Source organism: Chionomys nivalis, chromosome 6 (genome assembly GCF_950005125.1).
Source record: "Chionomys nivalis chromosome 6, mChiNiv1.1, whole genome shotgun sequence".
Lineage (NCBI taxonomy): Eukaryota > Metazoa > Chordata > Mammalia > Rodentia > Cricetidae > Chionomys > Chionomys nivalis.
Window position 1 is genome coordinate 17861344 of NC_080091.1, and position 20926 is coordinate 17882269.

The 20926-nt window shown below is 42.4% G+C and overlaps 1 protein-coding gene and 1 long non-coding RNA gene across 2 annotated transcripts in view; one reads left to right on the forward strand and one right to left on the reverse strand.

Moving 5' to 3' along the window:
• Positions 1-20926, forward strand: part of LOC130875800 (uncharacterized) — a 454561-nt gene that overhangs the window by 384774 nt on the left and 48861 nt on the right. The window contains exon 4 of the long non-coding RNA XR_009057258.1: positions 1702-1847. This is a non-coding gene — a long non-coding RNA (uncharacterized LOC130875800). The remainder of the gene's footprint in view (positions 1-1701; positions 1848-20926) is intronic.
• On the reverse strand, positions 16658-20202 carry LOC130875799 (thyroid hormone receptor-associated protein 3-like). Its single transcript, XM_057772028.1, has one exon. The coding sequence runs from the start codon at positions 20068-20070 to the stop codon at positions 17209-17211; it is 2862 nt and encodes a 953-aa protein (XP_057628011.1). The 5' UTR covers positions 20071-20202; the 3' UTR covers positions 16658-17208.

Consider the following 20926-nt stretch of genomic DNA (forward strand, 5'->3'; position numbering starts at 1 on the left):
CTACTCAAGACCAATATACCAAATATTATGATGTTTTAGCAATTTAAAGTTGAATAAGATGGTCTCTGCCTTGTAATATCCGAGAGCGCGATCGGTGTGTATAGGAATAATGATATAACCAGTGGAATGTGAAATATTCACGACTAGAGCTCCAGGAATGGGAGCAGCTATGACATAGACGTCTGTGCTTTAACTAATAGCTGTTCTCAATTTCTATTTTTCTACACTGATTCAAACAGAAATTGCTTCAAATTCCTGGGTAGAACTATTCAGATACATATATGAAATACACGGAATGTATCCCAGAAGATAACCTCAGGAGAAGATAATGGCATCCCCGTAGAACATCTCAATGGACAAGGGAGGGCAGGTGGTGCTGCATCCGAGAATTGTTTTCAGGATCTCATGAAAAGCAGTCTTTGTGCAGTAGCGTTTGCTTTTTCTCTCTAACAAGGCTCAAGAAGGTCAATGCTAATGTCTTATTTAATTGAAAAGAAACTTTCTTTAGGCATGCTTGGTAGACAGACATAAGGCATGCCTGCTTTTGGTGTCTGCAGAACCAAATATCTTGGACCTTAGCAAAGAAGCAGTAAATATTAGCCAACCACGTTGCATCGGCATGCACTTGAGGTTTTTACTCCTTAGAGAAACTTTTCCCGCTATTTGCTTTAACATATACTGTAAACCATACATTTCAATGTGCAGATAGTTGTGTTTGATTTAAGGGGCTGTGGACTGGATGCATTGCTTTTGCTTTCTAAGGCAGTTACATCACATATGAAAATATTTGATTTGGCATAGTCCACCTTCCTGGTATCTATGATTTAAAAAAAGACGTAGAAGAAATAGAAAAGACAAAAATTATGGTCTCCTGTTATTAATTCTAGTCCTTTATGGCCTTGACCACACTTTGGACTGCCCATCTAATATGATGTCTTCTACTGAAGCTAACTAGGTCCCTGTACTAGAAAGTTCCTTTGTTGGAATGGGTTCCATCTCAGACTACTTAGCATAAGAAGGGTGTGAGGCAGCATCCCACAGTTGACATGGTCACATGACTCGATTGTGCTATACTACTGGAAAAAGAATTCCACATCATTTACAGTACATTTTGTTCTATTTTGTATGCCTTCATAAACATGTCCAATTGCACGATGGAGGTCAACAACAGTATAGATTTTAGAAGTTGCTGCTGGGAAATCACACTCACTAACATCGAAATCATCCATCAGGCTTGCCTTAGATTAGCCTGAGCCTGGGCAGAAGAGCGATATGCAGTCTCTTGCATTTTCATTTCGAGTAGCGTCACTCACTTTAAGGCGGATATTCAGGCCTCTTCAAAAGCCTCCGGGGTGAAGGACAAGAAAGAGGCTTAGAGAATCTTCCAGAACTATGGTCCACTGTGGTTTCTGCATCCAAACCAGTACCTCTCTGCCTTTGATATTTAATTTTAAAGTCACACATTCTTCTTTCCATGCAACCAGCAATGGGGATTTTGTCACATATTTGCCAATCCACGTGGCTTTTTTGTGCATCTATACATTTAACTGAGCTCTGCCTAGGAGGAAAGCCAGGCAAGAATGTAAGGGGAAGGAGGAGAGGTCATAATGCTTGCTTGATTGAGTTGTCAACTTGTTGATGCTCTCGTCTTCTACACCCTCTGGATAACTGCATTCTCTTCTCTTTTTTTTCGCTCACAAGGACCTACCAGTTTGGGCTTCTCCCAGAAGCAGAAAACCAACTATAAATATGAAATCAATTTCACTACTGGACCCAGACTTCACATCAGAAACAAACTTCTCACCTAAGTGTCTGCAATGCAAACAGCAGAATCAAGGACATAAGCGGTAAGCTTGAATGAGAAAAATCTTTCCTTGTAGCACATTCATAGAAACTATTTTTCTAGGCAAACGGTGGTGCTATATCTCTGGTAGAGGTTACAACAGAGAAGGTTTTTAAATCAGAAAAAAAAAAATCCTGAATCATCTATACTCTTACGTGTCAGTCTGTATAGCTGGCTCTTAACTATATAGAATTGTTATGTTGGATTCTGTTTTAAAACATTATGGAAAGGTCTCACTTGCACAATAAAGGAAGAATCTACTACAAAAGTGACACACACACACACAGTGAGAGGGGGACAGACCAACAGACAGGCAGAGATTTGACAATTTTTGTTTGTTTCTCAAGTTGCTTATTCAAAACAAGTACTAAAATGTTATGGGACAAAGAGGAAGTGAAACGTAAAGATTTAAGACCTTTTATCTTGATAATAGAGCTGGCAGGAAGGGAGAGAAGGAGAGAGAGAGAAAGGGAGTAGGAAATAAAGGTAGGTGAGGTAGGTGTCCAGAAAGAATCTTAGGAAGAAGGGATAGAGAGATATCAGCCATCTCAGTTTTACCAATGTGAGATCACACACACACACACACACACACACACGAAAGAGAGAGTGAAAGAGACAGAGGCAGAGAGACATAGACACACAGAAAGAAAGAGAGATACAGAGAGAAAAACATGTTTTATTCTCTTTTGACCTAAGAAATTATTTTTTGTCTTTATCTAATTTATCCTGCCAGAGAGAGTTTATGAGTTTCCAGATTCATTCCTATTCCTTGGTCTTTTGTAAAACAAAGTCTGAAGACTGGGGAATGGATAGAAAGAACAAAAGCTATGATGAGCTATGCTCAGGAGGAAAGCAATGATCTCAGAATATAACAACAAAAGGTTTTCAGTCTCCCAGAGAGAAAGGGCAGAAGGGCAGGAGCAGTGGACTGATAGTGAGTTGGTACCCGAGTGTGACTGTGGAGAGACTCAAGGAAGAGGGTAAACGGGTAAGGATTTCAGGAGCTATGGGGGTGATTTGGAGAGAGATGGTGGAGTCTAAGCTGTGAGTGTCAGTGCTCACAAAGTGAGATATTCAGACGGGTGCTATTAGAAAATGGGAGGGAGAGATGGGAGGTGTTAATGGTAATTGGCATGAACCCTATTCTTGGCTTTCCTTTATTTCCTCATTGAATGAGTGACAGACAGGCTTTCCCAGTTATAAATAGATGTCGCTCCAGGTCTGAATGCATGGGTGCACCCAATGCAAAAGTTTCACCCACAAAGCCAACATCCCAATGAGTACACTGGCAATGAGATACTTTAAAAGAGGCTCCACAGTATCTTAGGTACAAGCTTTCCCTTTCTCCTTATGTTTGATTTTTTTGTTGTTGTGTTAGTTTGTTCTTGGTTTTTTCCTCTTCTCTTAAGTGGCCTAGCTTGTGAAGTTCAGGTCTATGAGGCGGATGCTCTGAGTATTAAGTATAAAGTATCTACTTTAGAATCTCAAGTCATTTATATAAGGTAAATATTTGCCAAATTTCCAAGCACAAAGCAATGAAGTCATACATTTTGCATGAATCAGTTAACATTTAGGCACTGATTGTATGTTGTAGTGGTTTGGAAGAAAATAGCCCACACAAGGAGTGGCACTATTAGGAGGTGTGTTAGAGTGAGTGTGCTCTTTTTGGAGGAAGTGTGTAACTATGAAGGTGAGCTTTGAGGTCTCCTATGCTCAAGCAACACACAGAGGCAACTGTCCACTTCCTGTTGTCTTTAGATCAAGATGTAGAATTCTCTACTCTTTCTCTAGCACCATGTCTGCTTGCATGCTGCCATGTCTGGTTCAGACTGAACCTCTGAAACTGAAAAGAAGTCCCCTCAATTCAAGGTTTTCCTTTATACGTGTTGCTGTGATCATAGTATGTCTTCACAGCAATAGAAACCCTAACTAAGACATATGTCTATGACATTAAGACTTTAGAAGAATCTTCCTTGAAGGGGTATTAATTAGATAAGAGAGAAAACTTCATAATGGTAAACAATCACTGTTACAGTTACTGCTGTTGCTTTTTGTGTTTGTAGCATTGTTAATTGTTGAAGAAGGGAGCCACTTGTTTGGTTCCCTGCTGCCCGGCTAGCTTTACCCGAAATAATCACACAGAAACTATATTATTTAAAATACTGCTTGGCTTATTAGCCCTAACTTCTTATCGGCTAGCTCTCACATTTTAACTTAACCCATCCTCAGTGGCTTACCAGCAAAGTTTCAGCATGTCTGACTTTGACAGTGGCTCCATGGCATCTCTCTGACTTTGCCCTTTGTTCTCCCAGCATTCAGCCTAGCTTTCCCTGCCTACCTAAGTTCTGCCCTGCTATAGGCTCAAAACAGTTTTTTTATTCATTAATGGTAATCACAGCACACAGAGGGAAATCCCACATCAATTAATTCTGACAATTATTTTTTTCCATTTTTGAAATAAAAAAATAAAAAGTTACTCCATGCTTCCTTCTATTCTACCAAAATATTTTCTGTAACTCTAAGATTTAAGAAAATCTTCCACAAGAAGCAGACACTAGTCCATGAAGAAACTAGGTATCAATTCATGTGTCTTACAAATGCTCAAGTTATTTGAAAAAGCTTCTCACTGGCGCTGAGAACATGACCATGGGAGATCTGATCCCACCCCTTATCTGCCATATGGCGGTGTGGATGGGGGTGTGTACCTTCTCCTAGCCCCTCATAGCCTATGGTAGGTGAGAGAACTGACCCTAAGATCATAAGAGCAGGAGAACTGTCTCTGCCCCTTACCAGCTGCAATACTCCGGGAATAGGCCATGCATCTCCCCACCTTGCTCCTCTCCCAGGCAACACAGTAGAGCTGGCCCTTCTGGTATAGGTATAGGTGAGTGGATCCTGAAGGCCCAAGAGCAGGAATACTGGCCTGCCCCTTCCTCCTTCCTGCATAGGTTGAACTAGCTGGGGCAGTGCCAGAGAGCTTACCCTGGTGGTGGGTACTGGAGGAGAGCTGGCAGGCTGACCAACCCTGCAACTACCTAGGCCCAGAGCTAGAATTGAGAGTTGACCTAGCCAAATATCCACCCCATCTATGATCTGTTGGAACCCTGGATAGTCTTACATACCCAAAGCTTCAGAGTCTCCACAATAAAGGGTAACAACAGAATATCTAAGAGGAATCCCACTGAGGACCCAGCATTGATAGTATAGTAGAAACTGGAGGCCTTGAACCAGACCAATGACTCTTTGCAATGAACACTTGCAAGTAAAGATTCATGGATAAAATGATTTACTGTACGACTCACTGTGCCATACTACAGCTTCCATAACAAGGTTATTCCTTTTTTTTTCACCTAAATTTTATGTGATTGGGTTGGCGGTGGAGGGGGGGTGGAGTTGCAAGGGCAGAGAGTGGATACAAAGGGACAGGGAGACAAATGAGATTGAGATGCATGATGTGAAAGACACAAAGAATAAATTTAAAAAATTCTACTTAAAATGAAGGAAAGAAAAGAAAAGGTTACTCTCTGGAGAGGGCTCAGCACTCACTTAGCGTGTATTTCACCACTTTGGTCTTGCTGAGCACAGCTTGGACACCAAATAAAGGAGCCGGAGCTTTTCTTTCCACCTATCAACTAAGCTGCACTTGAGCCACTTAGGGCGTACCTGAAGATATGAAGACGCTGGTTCCTAGTGAAAATACAGCAAGCCTCAAAAGCATGCATATTCTTCTCCTTGATCCCTGCTCCCATCTTCATCCTGCTTTTAAAGATGTGTAAACGCAAGTTCTGCCTCTGGAAGCAGGCCCCCTTTAAGAACTTCAGAACTATGCTCATTGCTCAACTTGCTTGGTAGCATCTTGGCCATGGGAATGCAATACTGATGGATTTGTTGATTGGTCCTGTGACATATCAGAGTCTTTAAAGACATGAAATTAAAAAGTAAAGAGAGAAAGAAATCAACATTGTTCTGAAAGAAAGGTAGTTAAAATTCAGAAAGAGAGATACTTTAATTAACTTAATAAAATTACTAATGGAAGCATTTTAACTGCTAAATTTAATTTACTTGTCAAGATATCAGGCTACAAAGAGGAGGGAAGAGTCGGAAGTCTGCTTCCCATTATGATGTACTCTACTATAGAATAAATTTGCTTAAAATGAAATATATCACCAAAAGCCATCAATGACATCTTAATTTGGAACAGCCAGTTGAAAAGTAATTAGACTACGAAGCAATCAGTTCTAGTAAATCAGGGTTTCCCCTTACATAAACATACATTTTTTTTTCTATTTATACCCAGGAAAGACTAGACTCACAGGTAGTAGGCAGGGACGTTGGCTCTTTGGATCGGTGTTTCTACTTACATTACCAGGCTGTCAAAACAAAATGTTTTATGATGGGATTAAAAAATGTATAAGCATCTGATTTGACTTAGTGTTTCTGTTTTTATGTTGAACTAAGGAGACTTTGCTTACGATTGGACTCACATGTGTCTCCCTTTTCTTTCCAAAATGCCTTCCAGACCCACTGGAGACCCAACACCTTACCTCAATGGGGTAAATTCAGTTAAATATCAAAGCGTCCCACTTAGCTCTTCCTTCAGAGTCTCTCCTCCTCTTCTAAACAAAAGTAGTAACTCTGGCTGCTAGTGAGTCAGGGTTTAGAGGAGGTGGGAGTGGCTCAAATGATCCTTCCCTTTAATGTCTGCAGATTTTCCATGAGCTGTTTCTCACCCAGTAACTGACCTAGACCTGAGAAACACTAGGTAAGAGAGGTGGGCAAAACAGAATAACATATATATATGGTTTGGTTATGAAAAGTTAGCAAAGAGGAAACAAAAGATATCAAAGAGCTTCATATACTTCATAGAAGGGAACACTTTTGAGTGTGTCTTCACTGGCCGATCATTTTGAACCTCAGAAAGGTGTTTTCCTCCTCACATTACAGACACGGAAATAGAGGCTCCAGGAGGTTAAGTGTTTTGTGGAAACATCAAGGATATTTAATGGGAGAGCTGGACTCCTGGTACTTGCTTCACAACATCTGGCTATGATGATGGAATCCCATCTGTTATCTGTTGAGGGGAAGAGGTGTGAGAAAAATGATTAAAGGATAGATCAATCAGCCAGAAAAATATTTATGAAGGCCTTCATTCAGGTATTATGGGAGTCAACATTGTCACCAGCCCTGAAAGCTCAGAGGAGATGATGAATTATGCCATAGAAGACATCAGTTCACAAAGCAGAAACTACCTGGCAACAACTGCTTGTGTGGCTAAGTCTTCAATCCAGTGAGAGAAAATGAGAAAAAATCCAGAGAGAGAAAAGGGCCATTTCAAAAGAATACAATAAAATGCCATTAAGAAATATGGGGACATCTCTGAATCATGGTTCTGGAGTCTTCCAGCAAGCAAACCCCTCAGCTATATGCAAATATTTTTACCTTAATAGGACAAGTCATTTCCATCTTTTCCCTTGCCTTTTTGGAAATATGATTATTGATAGCTATACTACAAGACACACTATTTCTCCTTGTGAAGTGCATTGGAGGGGAATCTAAGACAGACAATGCAATGGGGACGTGTATTAAGATTCATTATTGTAGACAGATGAGAAGTAGTCTTGGAATATAATTAAGCTTCCAAGTGCAGTGCAGAAATAGGAGAACCAAACTGATCACAGGGGTAGAGGACCCCTCTTCCTCCAAGAGTCTTGTAAAAATATAGTGTATTATTCCCAGTGGTTGTTTAAGACCCATGTCTAACAGGACAGTTGTCCTGCTGCTGAAGAAGGCAGGGACTATATAAAAATAGATGTAACAAGTTAAAGCTAGAAAAAAAAAAGATAAGAAGCACAAATGTGGGAAATGAGATATTGCTAGTAAAAGAGGTTAAATGGAGTAAGAAAGTCTTTTATAAATGTTTCAAGGAAAAAAAAGTGATCCTCAAGAGAAAAAAGACCAGGGAATAAATGAGAAGAGGAGGGCGTGAAATTAATGATGGCCGAGATATTGACCTCCTGCTTTAAGTCAGTTTTCAAGAGAAAAATGAGAAGAAAATTTGGACAGCTGGAAGGCAATAATGACTTTTAAAAATAGGTATCGACAAAGAGGATGAAGGAAAATTTAGAAAAAAATTAAACATAGTGGCATATACTGATTGTAACTTTCAGATAACATGCTTCCCAGGGAATTTGATTTCTTACATATTAGCTATGCACAGACACAGGAGAACAATGCAGACAAGGAAGATGTCAGAAATCCCACAAAACAAATGGGTTTTCCATAACAATAAAAACCTGCTAGGGCAGGTTGGGAAGGCAGACAGACATCGGGGCCTCTAAGTAGTATATAACTTAGGACATACTTTGGTTTGCTTTTTTGGCTATTTCAATTCTTAGAAATTGGAATTATATGTTTCTGTTTTGTTCAGTGGGAAAAAGGAGGCAAAATATACGTTATAGATGCTCTGGAAGTACATGGAAGCTGTCATGAGTCCATGGAAGATATTTGGAAAGGATGGTACCATCCCTAAATCTGACATTAGTGTTAAAGTAATTAGTAGACTGTGTACATACACTAGAAAACTCAGAGAATTGTGGGGAAAATCCTGTGACAGAAAGTTTCAGGTTCTAATGCAATTATTTCCAGGTGAAACTCTGAGATGTCCAATTCATTCTGCAAAGCCACTAGATACCTGGGTAAAGAATTCTTCAGGGGACTTTAGTTGCTGTTAAGCAATGAGTTTGTGAAGAATGAAAATGCAGGTGCGAGGCTTGGATTTTTATAGCAAGCATGGCTACTAGATGTGACACCCTGGGGAAGTTGGTGTCTAGGAATACTTGTTTTGATACCTCCCTCAGCTTCCTCCCCATGGGCTCAGTGGATAGTAGGTATCCGTCCATGTCCCTTGCTGTTTTTCAGTTTCTCTCTTCAAACTTTCTGTTATTCTTACTAATTCTTCTCTAATAACTAAAGTAATCTGAGACTTGAGGTAGAACAATCCTTTGGCACATGTATCTATATGGTCCCCCTGCCCTCCAGAAGCCTGTATTCTGCCCTGTTACTCGCTCATGACCAATAGTGTTCTGCAGGTATCTGTGCCTTAGCTCCAGAAGCGAACAGGGGAAGATGACACTGTGGAGAGACAGATAATCTATGGAAAGATGGTCTTCCTTCTGAAAAAGAAAATGCGTGGAATTTAGATATCTGGATCAAACTTGAAAATTCACAAAAGTTAGTTTAAACATCTCGAGATCAATATACATCCCAGGTCAGCAAGCAGATCTTTGCTTGGGAAGCAGAGACTTAGGCGGCAGCATGGGACAAATGGTGTGAAAGGGGTGTTCGCAGGCACCATGGGAAACATGTCTTCCCTGTCTAATGCTCGTGCATCTGTTTATTGAAGGGGATTCGCGCCCCTTCAATGGGATCTGCAAGGTGCTGGCAAACAGTGCCAATTTGTGGGTGAAGTAGCCTTGGGTTCAGCTCTCCTGCCTCTCTTCCAAGGACATTCTATTCCAAATGCTGCGGTGATTTCCACAGCATCTGATTCTCTGGCAAGCTACAACTAATCTATTTTCTTTTATTAACTTTCCTTGTAAGCTTTTAAAAACAATTACACATTTTTATTAACTTCCAATGTTCTACCACAGTCCTTTTCAAATATGGATGGATAAAAGGTGACCTGCTTCCCAGTTTGGATTGTGACGATCCTGTTAAGATAGGGACTTTATGCTGAGACGGGGGAGAGCCTAGTCCATTAATTGAAAGAGAGAGGCTGTGTTGAATGCAGTCATAGAAGATTCATAGTGAGGGCTGTTGGGATGCAGCATGTTCTTTTGCATAAATGAGACACAAATCCAATGAAATATGTCAGCTTCCTTTCATCGAGGTATGGCCGTTGGCATTGTTGTAGGAGGAAAAGGGGGTGGGAAAAAAAGGAAAGACTGATAAAGATGGTGGGGAGGAACGCCCAACAGGGAAAGTTAGAGAAAACACACAGGGACTCAATCTTTGTAGAATTTAATTTGAAGCAATATTTACAGTGCTTATCCAAGTATTGACCAGAAGAAAGAGAGACTTTTGATTCTTATTTTCTCCTCTATTGCTAATTTTCTCAGTTTCTGTCCTTGCAAGGATCTTTCTCTTGTTTACTGAAAAGACATTGTTTATCTACCCTTTGTCACTGTGACAAATAGTGTGACCAAGAACAACTTACAGAAGAAAAGAGAATCAACCCACCTCCGAGAGGAGTCGGGACAGGAAGTCAATAGAAACCTGGAGAAGGAATGGTGGAGGGACTGGCTAGCTTTGTCACACAGCCCAGGTCTACCCGCCTAGTGATGGCGCTCCCACAGTGGGCTGGACTTGTCTGTATCAGCTAACAATTAAGACATCCTCCCAAGGACATGCACACAGGCCATTCTAATCTCGGCCACTCCTCCAGCCATCTAGTCTTCCCTCATTCTAGGCTGTGTTCAGCTAACAGGTAAAGGTAATTTGGACAGATATATAATAGAATTTGGAGTTCCTATATTTTACCAGAAATTTTTAGGTTTAGCACATTCTCTTCAAAGTCTTTAATTCCTTTTAGTTTCCAAGCTCTACAAATGATTCCCAAGTTCTTGAAAACAATGGTAATACAAATGATTCCCAAGTTCTTGAAAACAATGGTAATCATTTGCCAGTGTGCTGTAGGCAAAGCTGAAAGCTCCCTGAGAGCTACGGATACATACGGATCAGATACAGAGAGCCTGTCTTGTAACTTATGCTTCAAAGAGCCTGGAGGCTACAGTGTTCACAATAAACAAAATTTATAACAACAACAAATGTGAGAACAGCGCTCTGAAGACCCCTGGAGGCCATCCAATGCTGGACTCTGAGGTGAAGGACTAGCCTAAAAGCCTTCATTTCCTTGAGGAATTTAAGAAAGAATGTCTACAAATGAACTGAAGTCAAAATGAAAACTAAGCAAACATAGAACCACAAGGAAGGAAGAGAAGAATAAAAGCCAGAGGTAAAGAAATTAAAAACCTAAACATAGCAAGACTGAGGAATAAATTTCTAGGGGTTAGAAAACTACATTTTATCTTACATTTTATTTTGGTACATTTATAGATGGAATAAATCATATATATATATATATATATTACATGTTTGCAGTATGATATTATAAATTGCTTATCTACTTATTTAATTAAATTATAAAGCCTTGTCATTTATACTAAAATTGAGATGTTGAAAAGCTTAGGTATGGGGGAAAAATCTGAAAATAAACACAATTAGAGAATTTTGTACTTACATTTCTATAAGGTTGAAAACCTCAGCAAAGCGAAAAATACTCTTGCAAAGTATAAATTAGCAAAGTTGAGATTAATCCTAAATAAATAATAAAAACAGTGGTCATCAGGAATATAGAGTAGTTAAATAAATCTCATTTTATACAGTGGTGAAAATGGTAGAAGAGCTACCTCTAAAACAAAACAAATCCTGGGATCTTCAAGAGCCCTGACTTAAAACTACTCATTCATACAGAACGGAGAAAACAACCTGCCTTCTTTACTCTCTGAGGTTAGCATTATTCTGGTAGCAAACATGGAGAAAATACTGACAGAACTTATATGTAAATGTAGACACAGGATTATGAAGTAAGCAGCCTAGCCTCTCATAGTTTGAGTGCTCTTCCTGCCAGGCTAGCTTGACTTGAGGTCTGTTTAGGAAGAAGGGTGAAGGCTACTGCATGTTCTTCTTTGTCTGAAGGGGGCTCGCTGCTGCTCGAGAGACAGGCAAGTGGGAGAGCTTCCCCAGCTCTGACAGAAGTGACCATCACAGAAACGATTAGACAGTGTGTTTCCAGGAAGGAATTTAATTCTGGATTTTCTTTTTTAAACTTAAAAATAGAGACTGCCGTTAAAGAAAAGATATGGATTGCATTTAATCTTTTCTTACTTACATGATCTTCCAAGTTAGCATTTACTTTGCAGAACAATTATAAACCGTCATTATATGTGATGTGTCTAACAAAGGTAAGTGTGTGGAAAGAACTGCATATAGCTCAAAGTGGAGAAATTAACTATTAGTTCTCTCTCTCTCTCTCTCTCTCTCTCTCTCTCTCTCTCTCTCTCTCCTTCCCAGCCCCGCCTCCCATCCTTCGTATTGCCTTGGGAGTTTGGTATGTGGGGCCTTTGTCCAGAGAGACCTGCATGGCATCTCCTAGAGAGGAAAAACTCCTTTTAAATGCCATCCTTAATTTATGGATAAGAGCTGCTACTGTACCTGTGTGAGGTTCCCATGAGAATTTACTAAATGTGTCTCTGCCAATACCAATGACCGAAAGAGACCTTCCATTAACTTCTGAATTAGCCAAATGGGACAGAGCTTAATCTAATATGCGTTATTTCATTTTCTAGGTTACTTGTTTTAAAGGAAATCAAGTATACTTATGGCTGTCGAGAGCTGTCCTGGGAGATGTGCATGGGAGGACTCCCTCTAAACAGAACAGGCTCTGAGAAAGCTGGGTGCGTGCCCGAGGGCCCAATTTAGCTCAGTTGCCTTTTCTCACAGTAGGCAAAGCAAACCCTCCCTCCATGGAGCTAGCAGAGACATTACACACTAATGAAAGGAATGAGTGCTGGCTCTGGAGCCTTAGTGTGCTGAGGACAAGGCGGATTTCCTCTACCAACAGCTCAGCGGATACTTCCATGAGATCTACTGGGAAGTCCATTCCTCCAAGTCACCAATCTTTTCTTTGGGCCTGGTGTGACCAGTGCAAGGAACAATCTGGCCGTACTCTGAGGCGGTCTGGAAGTTGATGGCCCATGGCTAAGTGTTTCTGAGCAGGTAGCATGGCCCAGTGGAAAGAGAACTCAGCTCAGTACTAAGAACTGTGGTTTGTTCTGCCAGCAGCTTTTACCTGCTCTCTGGGGATATACAGCCTCTATGTCTCAGGACATTCATCTGTATGCTGGGAACAATAATCTTTACTTTGCATAGTTTCCAGGATTCTTAAATTAATAAAATAAATATTCTCTATATAAAATATATAGAGATAATATAGAAGTTATGAAAACTACAAAGCGCCCTATAATTTAAGTTCTTTACTGAGCATTCTGTATTGAGAACGGTCCAACGAGTTACCAAGATCTGGTAGGTAGCACGACAATTTCTTTTTGACTCTCTAGGATTTTCGTGAAAGCACAATTTGCTCAATAGAACTAGATACAAGCAGCTCTCCCTCTTTTTATAGCCATCTTTCCCAACTGCCAACCCTATTCATGGGACTCAGGGATGTGCCAAGGTTAGACGACGCAGACACGGGGTGTGAGCCATAACTTCTAAATCAGTTTTGGAAGGATGCCAGAGCATCAGTTGAGAAAAGTGATTGGAGTGCCTTTCCGAGGACAAAGAATTACTTAGAGAGTACATCTTTCAAGAACATGTTATTGAAACTTGGAGAAAAAGGAGTTTTAAAATATGAGAACACTGGTATTACAGGCACTCTAAACCAATTACAGTGTATTTACTTGGATCTCAATGGGGGGATACCCTTTTCATTATTCACAAGGCTCAAGAACATTAGACACACTTCACTGAAGACAATATAATATCCAAATATGAAGTAGGCTGCTGTTTGTCCATTTCATCCACTTTCTTGCTTTTACCTTCTTCACAAAGGCAGAAGAGCACTTCTGTGTTTTTAGAATACACAGTCCACAAGGAGTAGGCAATGTACTTTTGGATAGTCAGCAGCCTTTGTCCTCAAGAGAAAACATACAGTTGTATCTACCCCTCCCAAAAGTCGCCTAGAGATAGTCAATCTGTATAGGAGCTGTGGAAGGGACAGGTCTAGACACCCGAAACCTGTTCTCTATGCCTCAGAGATCGCTTCCTCATGGCCATGGGTGAAAGATGGGGTGAAAACTGTAAATGTTCAGTGGCAACATATTCAGAGGTAGCCAGGAGTTTAAAGATCTTTCGTGCCTGAGGATCTGGCTCCTTTCCCCTAAAAAAGACATTCAGTGCCCTGTAGCCAGACCCGGGTTGTTAGACCCAGCAGGAGCAGTCCTTCCTCCCTGGGAGTCTAACTGGTGTGAAGTGAGGTGTAGAGCCTGCAGCAACTTGGTGTGTGTCTGTGTTGACATACACACCCAGATTTGGCCCTTTCCCTGTCTCACCGCATGGGCCCACTCTGCAGGACTTTTTCTCCAAGCCCCCCTTTTCTTTCACTTCTACGTTATGGAAACCTCTCACACATGGCAAATGCCTAGCAATATGTCAGCCCCATGCAAAGGTCCTTAATGTTTCCTTGTTGCATATCGGTTTCTTGATCTCACATGCCATGGTGCCACCTAGACTTCCTTCAGTGCAGATGCCTGTGCTAGCTGGACTTCTTTCAGTACAGATACATGTGCTACACAGACATTCTTCAATGCAGACAAACTTGCTACTCACCCTTCCTTCAGTGAAGATGAACTTGCTACCCAGACTTCCTTCAGAGCAGGTGCATGTTTCCCCCTCAGCATTTGGCTCTCTGCCCACACTATATCTCCTGAGCTCTCCTTTTAGACTGGTTCCTGGAGATGCAGTAGGCTTCCTCAGCATCTTCCCCAGGTCTTCAAGACTCTGGGTTTCTGCCCTGTCATTGACTGCCCTTCTTTACAATCTTGCCAGGCAGTGCTGATACACACCTTTAATTCCAGTACTCAGGAGGCAGAGGCAGGCGGATATCTGTGAGTTTGAGGCCAACCTGGTCTACAGGAGCTAGTTTCAGGACAGGTTCCAAAGCTACAGAGAAACCCTGACTCAAAAAATCAAAAACAAAAGCAATCCTAGAGCAAGAGCTTGCCATGAGGTCAATGGGGATTTTATTTCTACTGTGGATACCTTTGTGACTTTGAGCCACGTACTTCACAATTTGCAGCAAGATACCTTCCTCCCTCTTAGGCAGAAATGTAACTGCTGTATGCACAGTCTTCCTTGGTTAAGATGACTTAGACACAGTTAGATCAAGAACAAGTTGGTTTTGTTACAAGAAAGATAATAAGAAAAAGACCAACGTCCTGGAAAGTGACAAGTTTTCTTGCCTGCACTGAGCTTAATTCAGGGGTGCTAAGTATCCTGGACGATCAGCACACAGCACTGAAGTCATCTTGGCCCAATAGCTTCTGGGCCCATCATCTTGTGAACCTGAAGAATGAATTTCACAAAAAGTAGGAGGCAAATTTGGGAAAGAAGTTCATTAGAGCCTTATAGGTAAGAACTTAAGAAATAAGAAGACAGCACGACAAAGGGGTGCCACTGAGTGCCCCATCTAAGATTTTGTGATGCTTTTGGTGTGATGGGGTCAAGACAAGGTTGTTAATCTGGTCAGTACAGCTGATCAACCCATGAAGTAAGTACTCATGTGCTTCTCCATCCCAGGTACCTGAACTGGAATTTCTCTTACAACCTCACAGACAGTTTACAGGCAACTGTGTGAAAGATGAAGAAAGATAATAAGAAAATAAATCAGAAACCAGAGACCCTAAAACTTGTAGCTTTTCTGGCTTTTGATCAAGACAGCACCGAGGACAAAGACAAGAATAGAGGTCCTTCATCCCAAAACTTTTTTACAAGTTTCCATCTCTTCTCATCAGTTTCAAGTCAGTAGGCATATGCTGTTATACCAGGACTTCAATCACCTCTGGATACATATAGTTACTAAGATTTTGGGCCTCAGTACTTCCAGACAATGGAAGAGACAGCCTCCTTGGTTATGTGCCCTGTCTTCTTAAAACCATTCTATCAGGGAAGGGAAAAACTCTTCCTTTCACGACCCATTGACAAGCACTAGGGGAGGGTGAAGGATGGCATTGCCCTCAAAGCTCAAAACACTACAAGAGAAACCACACTACCCATCTGCCTCTGTCATAGGGTAGACAAAGTTATTTAAGATACTATTTAATTATCAGTTTCAAGTGTGAAATGGCTTGAATTATCTTCTGCGGCTTACTAGCTTTGTAGTGATCAGTAATTTTTTTTTTTTTTTTTTTTTTTTTTTTTTTCTTCGTTTATTGTTTTTATTTGCAGGAGGAGTTGAAACAAAAACTTAAGGGTGTTTTTCTTTCTCCCCTAAACATGAATCATTCAAGTAAAACCAACTTAACTACAGAAATTAGCAAAGTAAGGGGAAGTAGCAATAACCCAAGAGCAAAGGCTGGGGGAAGAGGAGGGTGCAGTGGGCATAGAACATATGCACTGCTGTGGTTCACCTGCTCGGGACTGCCTCCCTGGAAGGCAAGCACAAGGACCCTTTTATGAGGATGCCCCCCCGCCCCCCCCCCCAACATTGGAAAATGTTTCAACCCAAAACTTAAGGTTAAAAAGAAAAAAAAACAAAAAACAAAACCAAAACACACAAACCCCACAAACCACCCAGCCATAACCACCATCCTTAATCGATCATAGGAGTTTCTTTTCATTTTATAAAAAGATCAATAAAAAATATTGAAAAAATTATTTTCTCATCTTGTATTTGTAAAGATAATAGAATTCAGAAGTTTCTTAGAAAACAGCCCAGAAACTGCCCTCCAGTTTCCACTCTTTTTGCTGAGGACCAGCAGGACTACAAAGTTTAGGATACTGGAGCTGCTGGTGGAAATGGGAAGCCCAGCCCAGGAGAAATCAGACAAGAGCAGGATGCATGGGGAGGCTGGGAGCAACTCCATGTGACACATGGCTGTGCAGAAAGGGGAACACAAGGTGGTCAGAAAGGCCTTAAACTCCTCCGTGACATACAAAACCGGTTTTTACAAAGATCCAAGCAGTTTGGTCCCAAACTGAAGCGAACACGGCAATGTTTATTCACATGCTTTAAGAATCAAAGTTGCCCAAATTAAATCTTTCTGCTAATATACTACATATCCTGTAAAAAGAAAAGAAAAAGAACAAAAAGAGAAATATAAGGGCCTTTTAAAAATCAGGACAGGAAAAGACTGAAAACCAAGTTCATCCTCTTAGTTCCAAACGAAATTAAGGAAACTTGGGTTTCTAATAGGGAAAGGAAAACAAAACCAAACAAACAAAAAACCCAAGCATCAGCATCATTCTCCCTACCCTGCCCCCACCCCACACACCAACAACAAACAAGAAACAGCGGGAGCCCAGTGTGTTGTGGGCTGCTCAAAACATGGGCCTGATCCTAGGCTCTGGGGCCAGTGTCCTCTGTCCAGTGGGACAGCACCAGGGATGTGTACTCTGCTGTTGTAGGTTCTGTTTGGCTGGTGGGTTGTGGGGTGGGATTTGCAGGATCTTCTTGAGGCTCCCTGTTTAGCTCCACCAGACTCTCCCAGCGCCTCTCTCCCTGGGCCAGGGCTCCATCAAGAGCGGCCCTACTCAGCTGTGGGCTGCAGACCGTCCTTGTCTTCCCGGTTCTCTGTCCCACTCTCATCGTCTTCAATCTCTCCTTCCTCGCCACTGAACTTATCGTGGGCCCACTTGGGGCTGGTACTGGATTTCCGGAACATGAACCGGCCCCGACCCCGGGGGAAGGCTCCTCGGCCACGGCCACGGCTCATCCACTTGTCACTGCCTTCACCTTCCCGGTCATCATGCAAGTAATACTTCTTGCTTTTGGGTGTGTACTCTGGATCCCATTCCTCTTCCCGGTTTCTCTTTTGAAAATCATTGTTGCTGTTGTTGTTATTGTTACCGGAATAGTTTCCTCTGCCCCAACCTCTCCCTCTTGCTCGAAATTGAAAGGTTCCCCGTGCTCTGCCGCCTCTTTCATTTGGACCCACGAAGTCTTTGGTCCCCAGTCTGGATTTGTCAAAACCTGTGGTGCTCTCCTCCCTTTCCTCTGCTTCCTCGGGGTACTCCTCTGCTTTGTAGGAGTGAGACGACTGGGAAGAGGAAGAGGAGGACCTAGACCGGTCTCTTGCTCTGCGGTGCTTCTTCTGCTTCTTCGATCCTTTGTGAGTTTTCTCTGTTTTCTCAGCTGATCTTTCTCTTGAGTGGCTAGAGTCTCGGGAATCCACCGACTCTCTTGATTTACCTCGCTTAAGATCTCTCTCCTTATGTTTTTTACGACGCTCAATATCAAGGCGAAGATCAACAGGATCATCTTTGTATTTGCCTTCAGCCTGCTTATAGCCAGGTTCCCGGGGACTTTTCATTTCCTCGTGAGTCAAACCATGTTTTCTGAATGTACTGGGGGAAATGTCTATCCTCCTGTGTATTTCTGGGCTTTTCTTATTTTTAGCTGCTTCTTGTTCACTTCCTCTCTTTAGGTATTTAGTAAAGCGTTCATGTAATGTCATTCCAGAGGATCCAAAGTGATGTTCTTTAACATGATGAACAATCGTCACTATGTGCTGAGCAAACAATTCTGAGGGGCTACGCTGAGACTGAGCTGACTGTATGTGCTGGAAGATGGAACGAAATTCCTGTTCCTTTTTATTGCTATGGACTAGATCCCGACAAAGCTTTCTTTCCTGAGCCAATAAGCCACTGGGTCGTGCAAGGTCCTCATCAAACGAGTCCATCCGGACATTGACCTGGGCCTCCCGAGTAATGGAAAAGGAAGACTTCCCTGAGGAAAAGTCTCCTTTGTTTCCCAGCTTGTCTCGGCTCTCAGAGGTCTTCCGTGGGGGAGGTGACGAATTTTTCTCCTGGACCGCCTTGTACGCAGTCACTCGGAAATTCTTTTCTGGCACAAAGCCCCTGTGTCCACTTTCGCTCCTCTTGGCCCCTCCACGCTCCTCCTTTCTGGATCTCTCTGTGAAAGGCTCCTCCTCCAGCTCCTCCGCCTTCCTCAGCTTTTCCTTCCCTGTATGCACCAGGCTCTCCCACTTGCCTGACTTCTCTTCCTCCTGGTTTTTGCTTGCACCGGTTATAACTTTAGACATAAATTTGGGCTCATCATCAAACTCAGGTTCCTTCCTCCCCTTACTTTTGTCCTTATCTTGTTCATCCATCTCCTCCTTGTGGAAGTCAGCCATCTTTTTCTCAAAGTCATCACGAAGCTTATACCTTTTAGGTGACTGGCTGCCTCGGAAGGGCTTCTCAGTGTCAGTCTTGGAAGCAAATGGATCAGATTTCATTTTTACATCAGCATCAGAGAAGCTCCCTTTCTCTTTCAGCTTCTCTTTATCAGTATTTGTTTGTTTCTGTTCCTTATCTTTCCCATTCTCTGTTTTCTGGTCTTCCAGGTACCTTTTTGTGTATGCTGCTCCTCCTGAAGCAGCACTCTCGTCTTTCTGAGATGAACCATATGCAGAGCCAGTGGCCGGAGGACTCTTACCCACAGGGCTCTTTTTAGATGGACTCAAAGATCCAGAGCCATGGTCGAACTGACCTTGGTGTGTTCCAGACTGATACCCAGCACCACCTGACATAGATGAGCCCATCTGGGATGTATTAGAAAGTGGAGGACTAGGTTTTGGCACAGGGCTAGGGCGCGGTGACCTTCGCCTAACCACCACAGACTGGAGGGGACTTTTGAGAGCTGGGCTTCTCTCCCGGGGGCTCAGATCAGAAGCCGAGGCCCGTGACGCAGAACCAGTGCTATAGGTAGTGGCATCTGGCCATGGCTTTGAGCTCTCAGACCCTTTTATATCTTGAGATGCACCTCCAGAAAATGTCTGCTCCTTGGCCTCATCTCCCTGGTTATCACCGGCTGCCTGAGATGGCCTGCTATCCTTAGAAGAGGACTTCTTCTCTTTTGTAGACTTGCGCTTAGACGATTCAACCCTGCTGTGGTTGGAGGATGACCGGGAGGATGAGGAGCGCCTTGACCTGTCAGAGGATGATTTATCAGAGTTCCTAGAATGGCTCCTGGACCGTGGTGAAGGGGACCTTCTCTTTGGGGACCGGGACCGGGACCGGCCTCGACGAGGACTGTATGCTTGCCGGTAGTTCTGCCAATTGGACCGGTAGTTTCCATAGCCACCTCGGTTATACTGGCCCCACGGATAAAAGCCTCGGTTTCGCCCACGGAAATAATAGGGTCTCCGATAGCCTCTGTTGTGGCCTCTGAAATCTCGATTCTGATACACTCGGGGGTGATTCCTTTCTCTGTTATGAGCTGGAGAATACGATCTGGAACGAGACCTAGAACTCAGCCTGCGTTTCCTTGAACGGGAGACAGATCGGCTTCTGGACCGAGACTTGGAAAACGATCGAGACCGAGATCTGGATGCAGATCTTGAGCGAGAAGAGCGAGACCCAGACTTCGATTTGTTTGTTTTTGACATCTTGGAAGAGAGGGTTGCCGTTCAACACCTTAGTAGAATTAATGATTCAACTTGAACTGCCTCCGAAAAACACCAGCAGCACCACTGGCTTCTCCAGTTTACAGTCAGGGTCTAATTCTGGACCCGCCGAAGCGACGACTAGTCCTGATCAGTAATTTTTAAAGTCGTGGCTTCAGTTTCTTCACCTTTAAATGGAGATGAGTTCTATACTTAGTCCGTGGGATTAGTGCGAAGGCTGAATAAAATTAAGACATACAGAGTACCTGGGATGGACCATGACACCTACAGCTACTCAACAGATGATGGTGGTTTTTATTTCTCAGCCAACACACTCTGTGCTCCTGTTAAGACCCTAGAATGAGGCTTCTGATAATATAGGACATTCATTCCCTTCGTGATAGTTTTTAAGACAAGGTGCTTCTGGGCTTAATGGTGGCTTTAATGATAACAATGGCTGCTTCTTGAGGTCACATGCAGTCTGAAATTTCAAAGATTCAGGGAAAGAGACAGAGAGAAAGACAGGTAGAGAAAATGATCCTCCTCATTGGCCTTGTTGGATCTCTCCAGGATGTCTGAAGTTCTGATGGAAACCTTTCCCCCTGGCCTTTCTTTTCCCTCCTCCTTCACAAGACCAGAGGTCTCTCTCTTCCCAAGCTCCTTCCCTTCATTGGTTACAGTCATTTGCCCCATTCAACCTCTCCCACACGTGATCCCATCTTCTCAGAGAACACAAACTATTATACAAAATAATTATTTCTCTTCTGTGTACCCAACACAAAATGAATCCCTGTTTCACCTCACTCGAACTATAAGAAACGCTCTGTCCAGCTTTATAGAACTGCTTAAATCTGAAGTA

Bases quoted from the DNA above. Each gene is read 5' to 3' on its own strand.
- LOC130875799 (XM_057772028.1), bottom strand. From the start codon at position 20,070: ATGTCAAAAACAAACAAATCGAAGTCTGGGTCTCGCTCTTCTCGCTCA.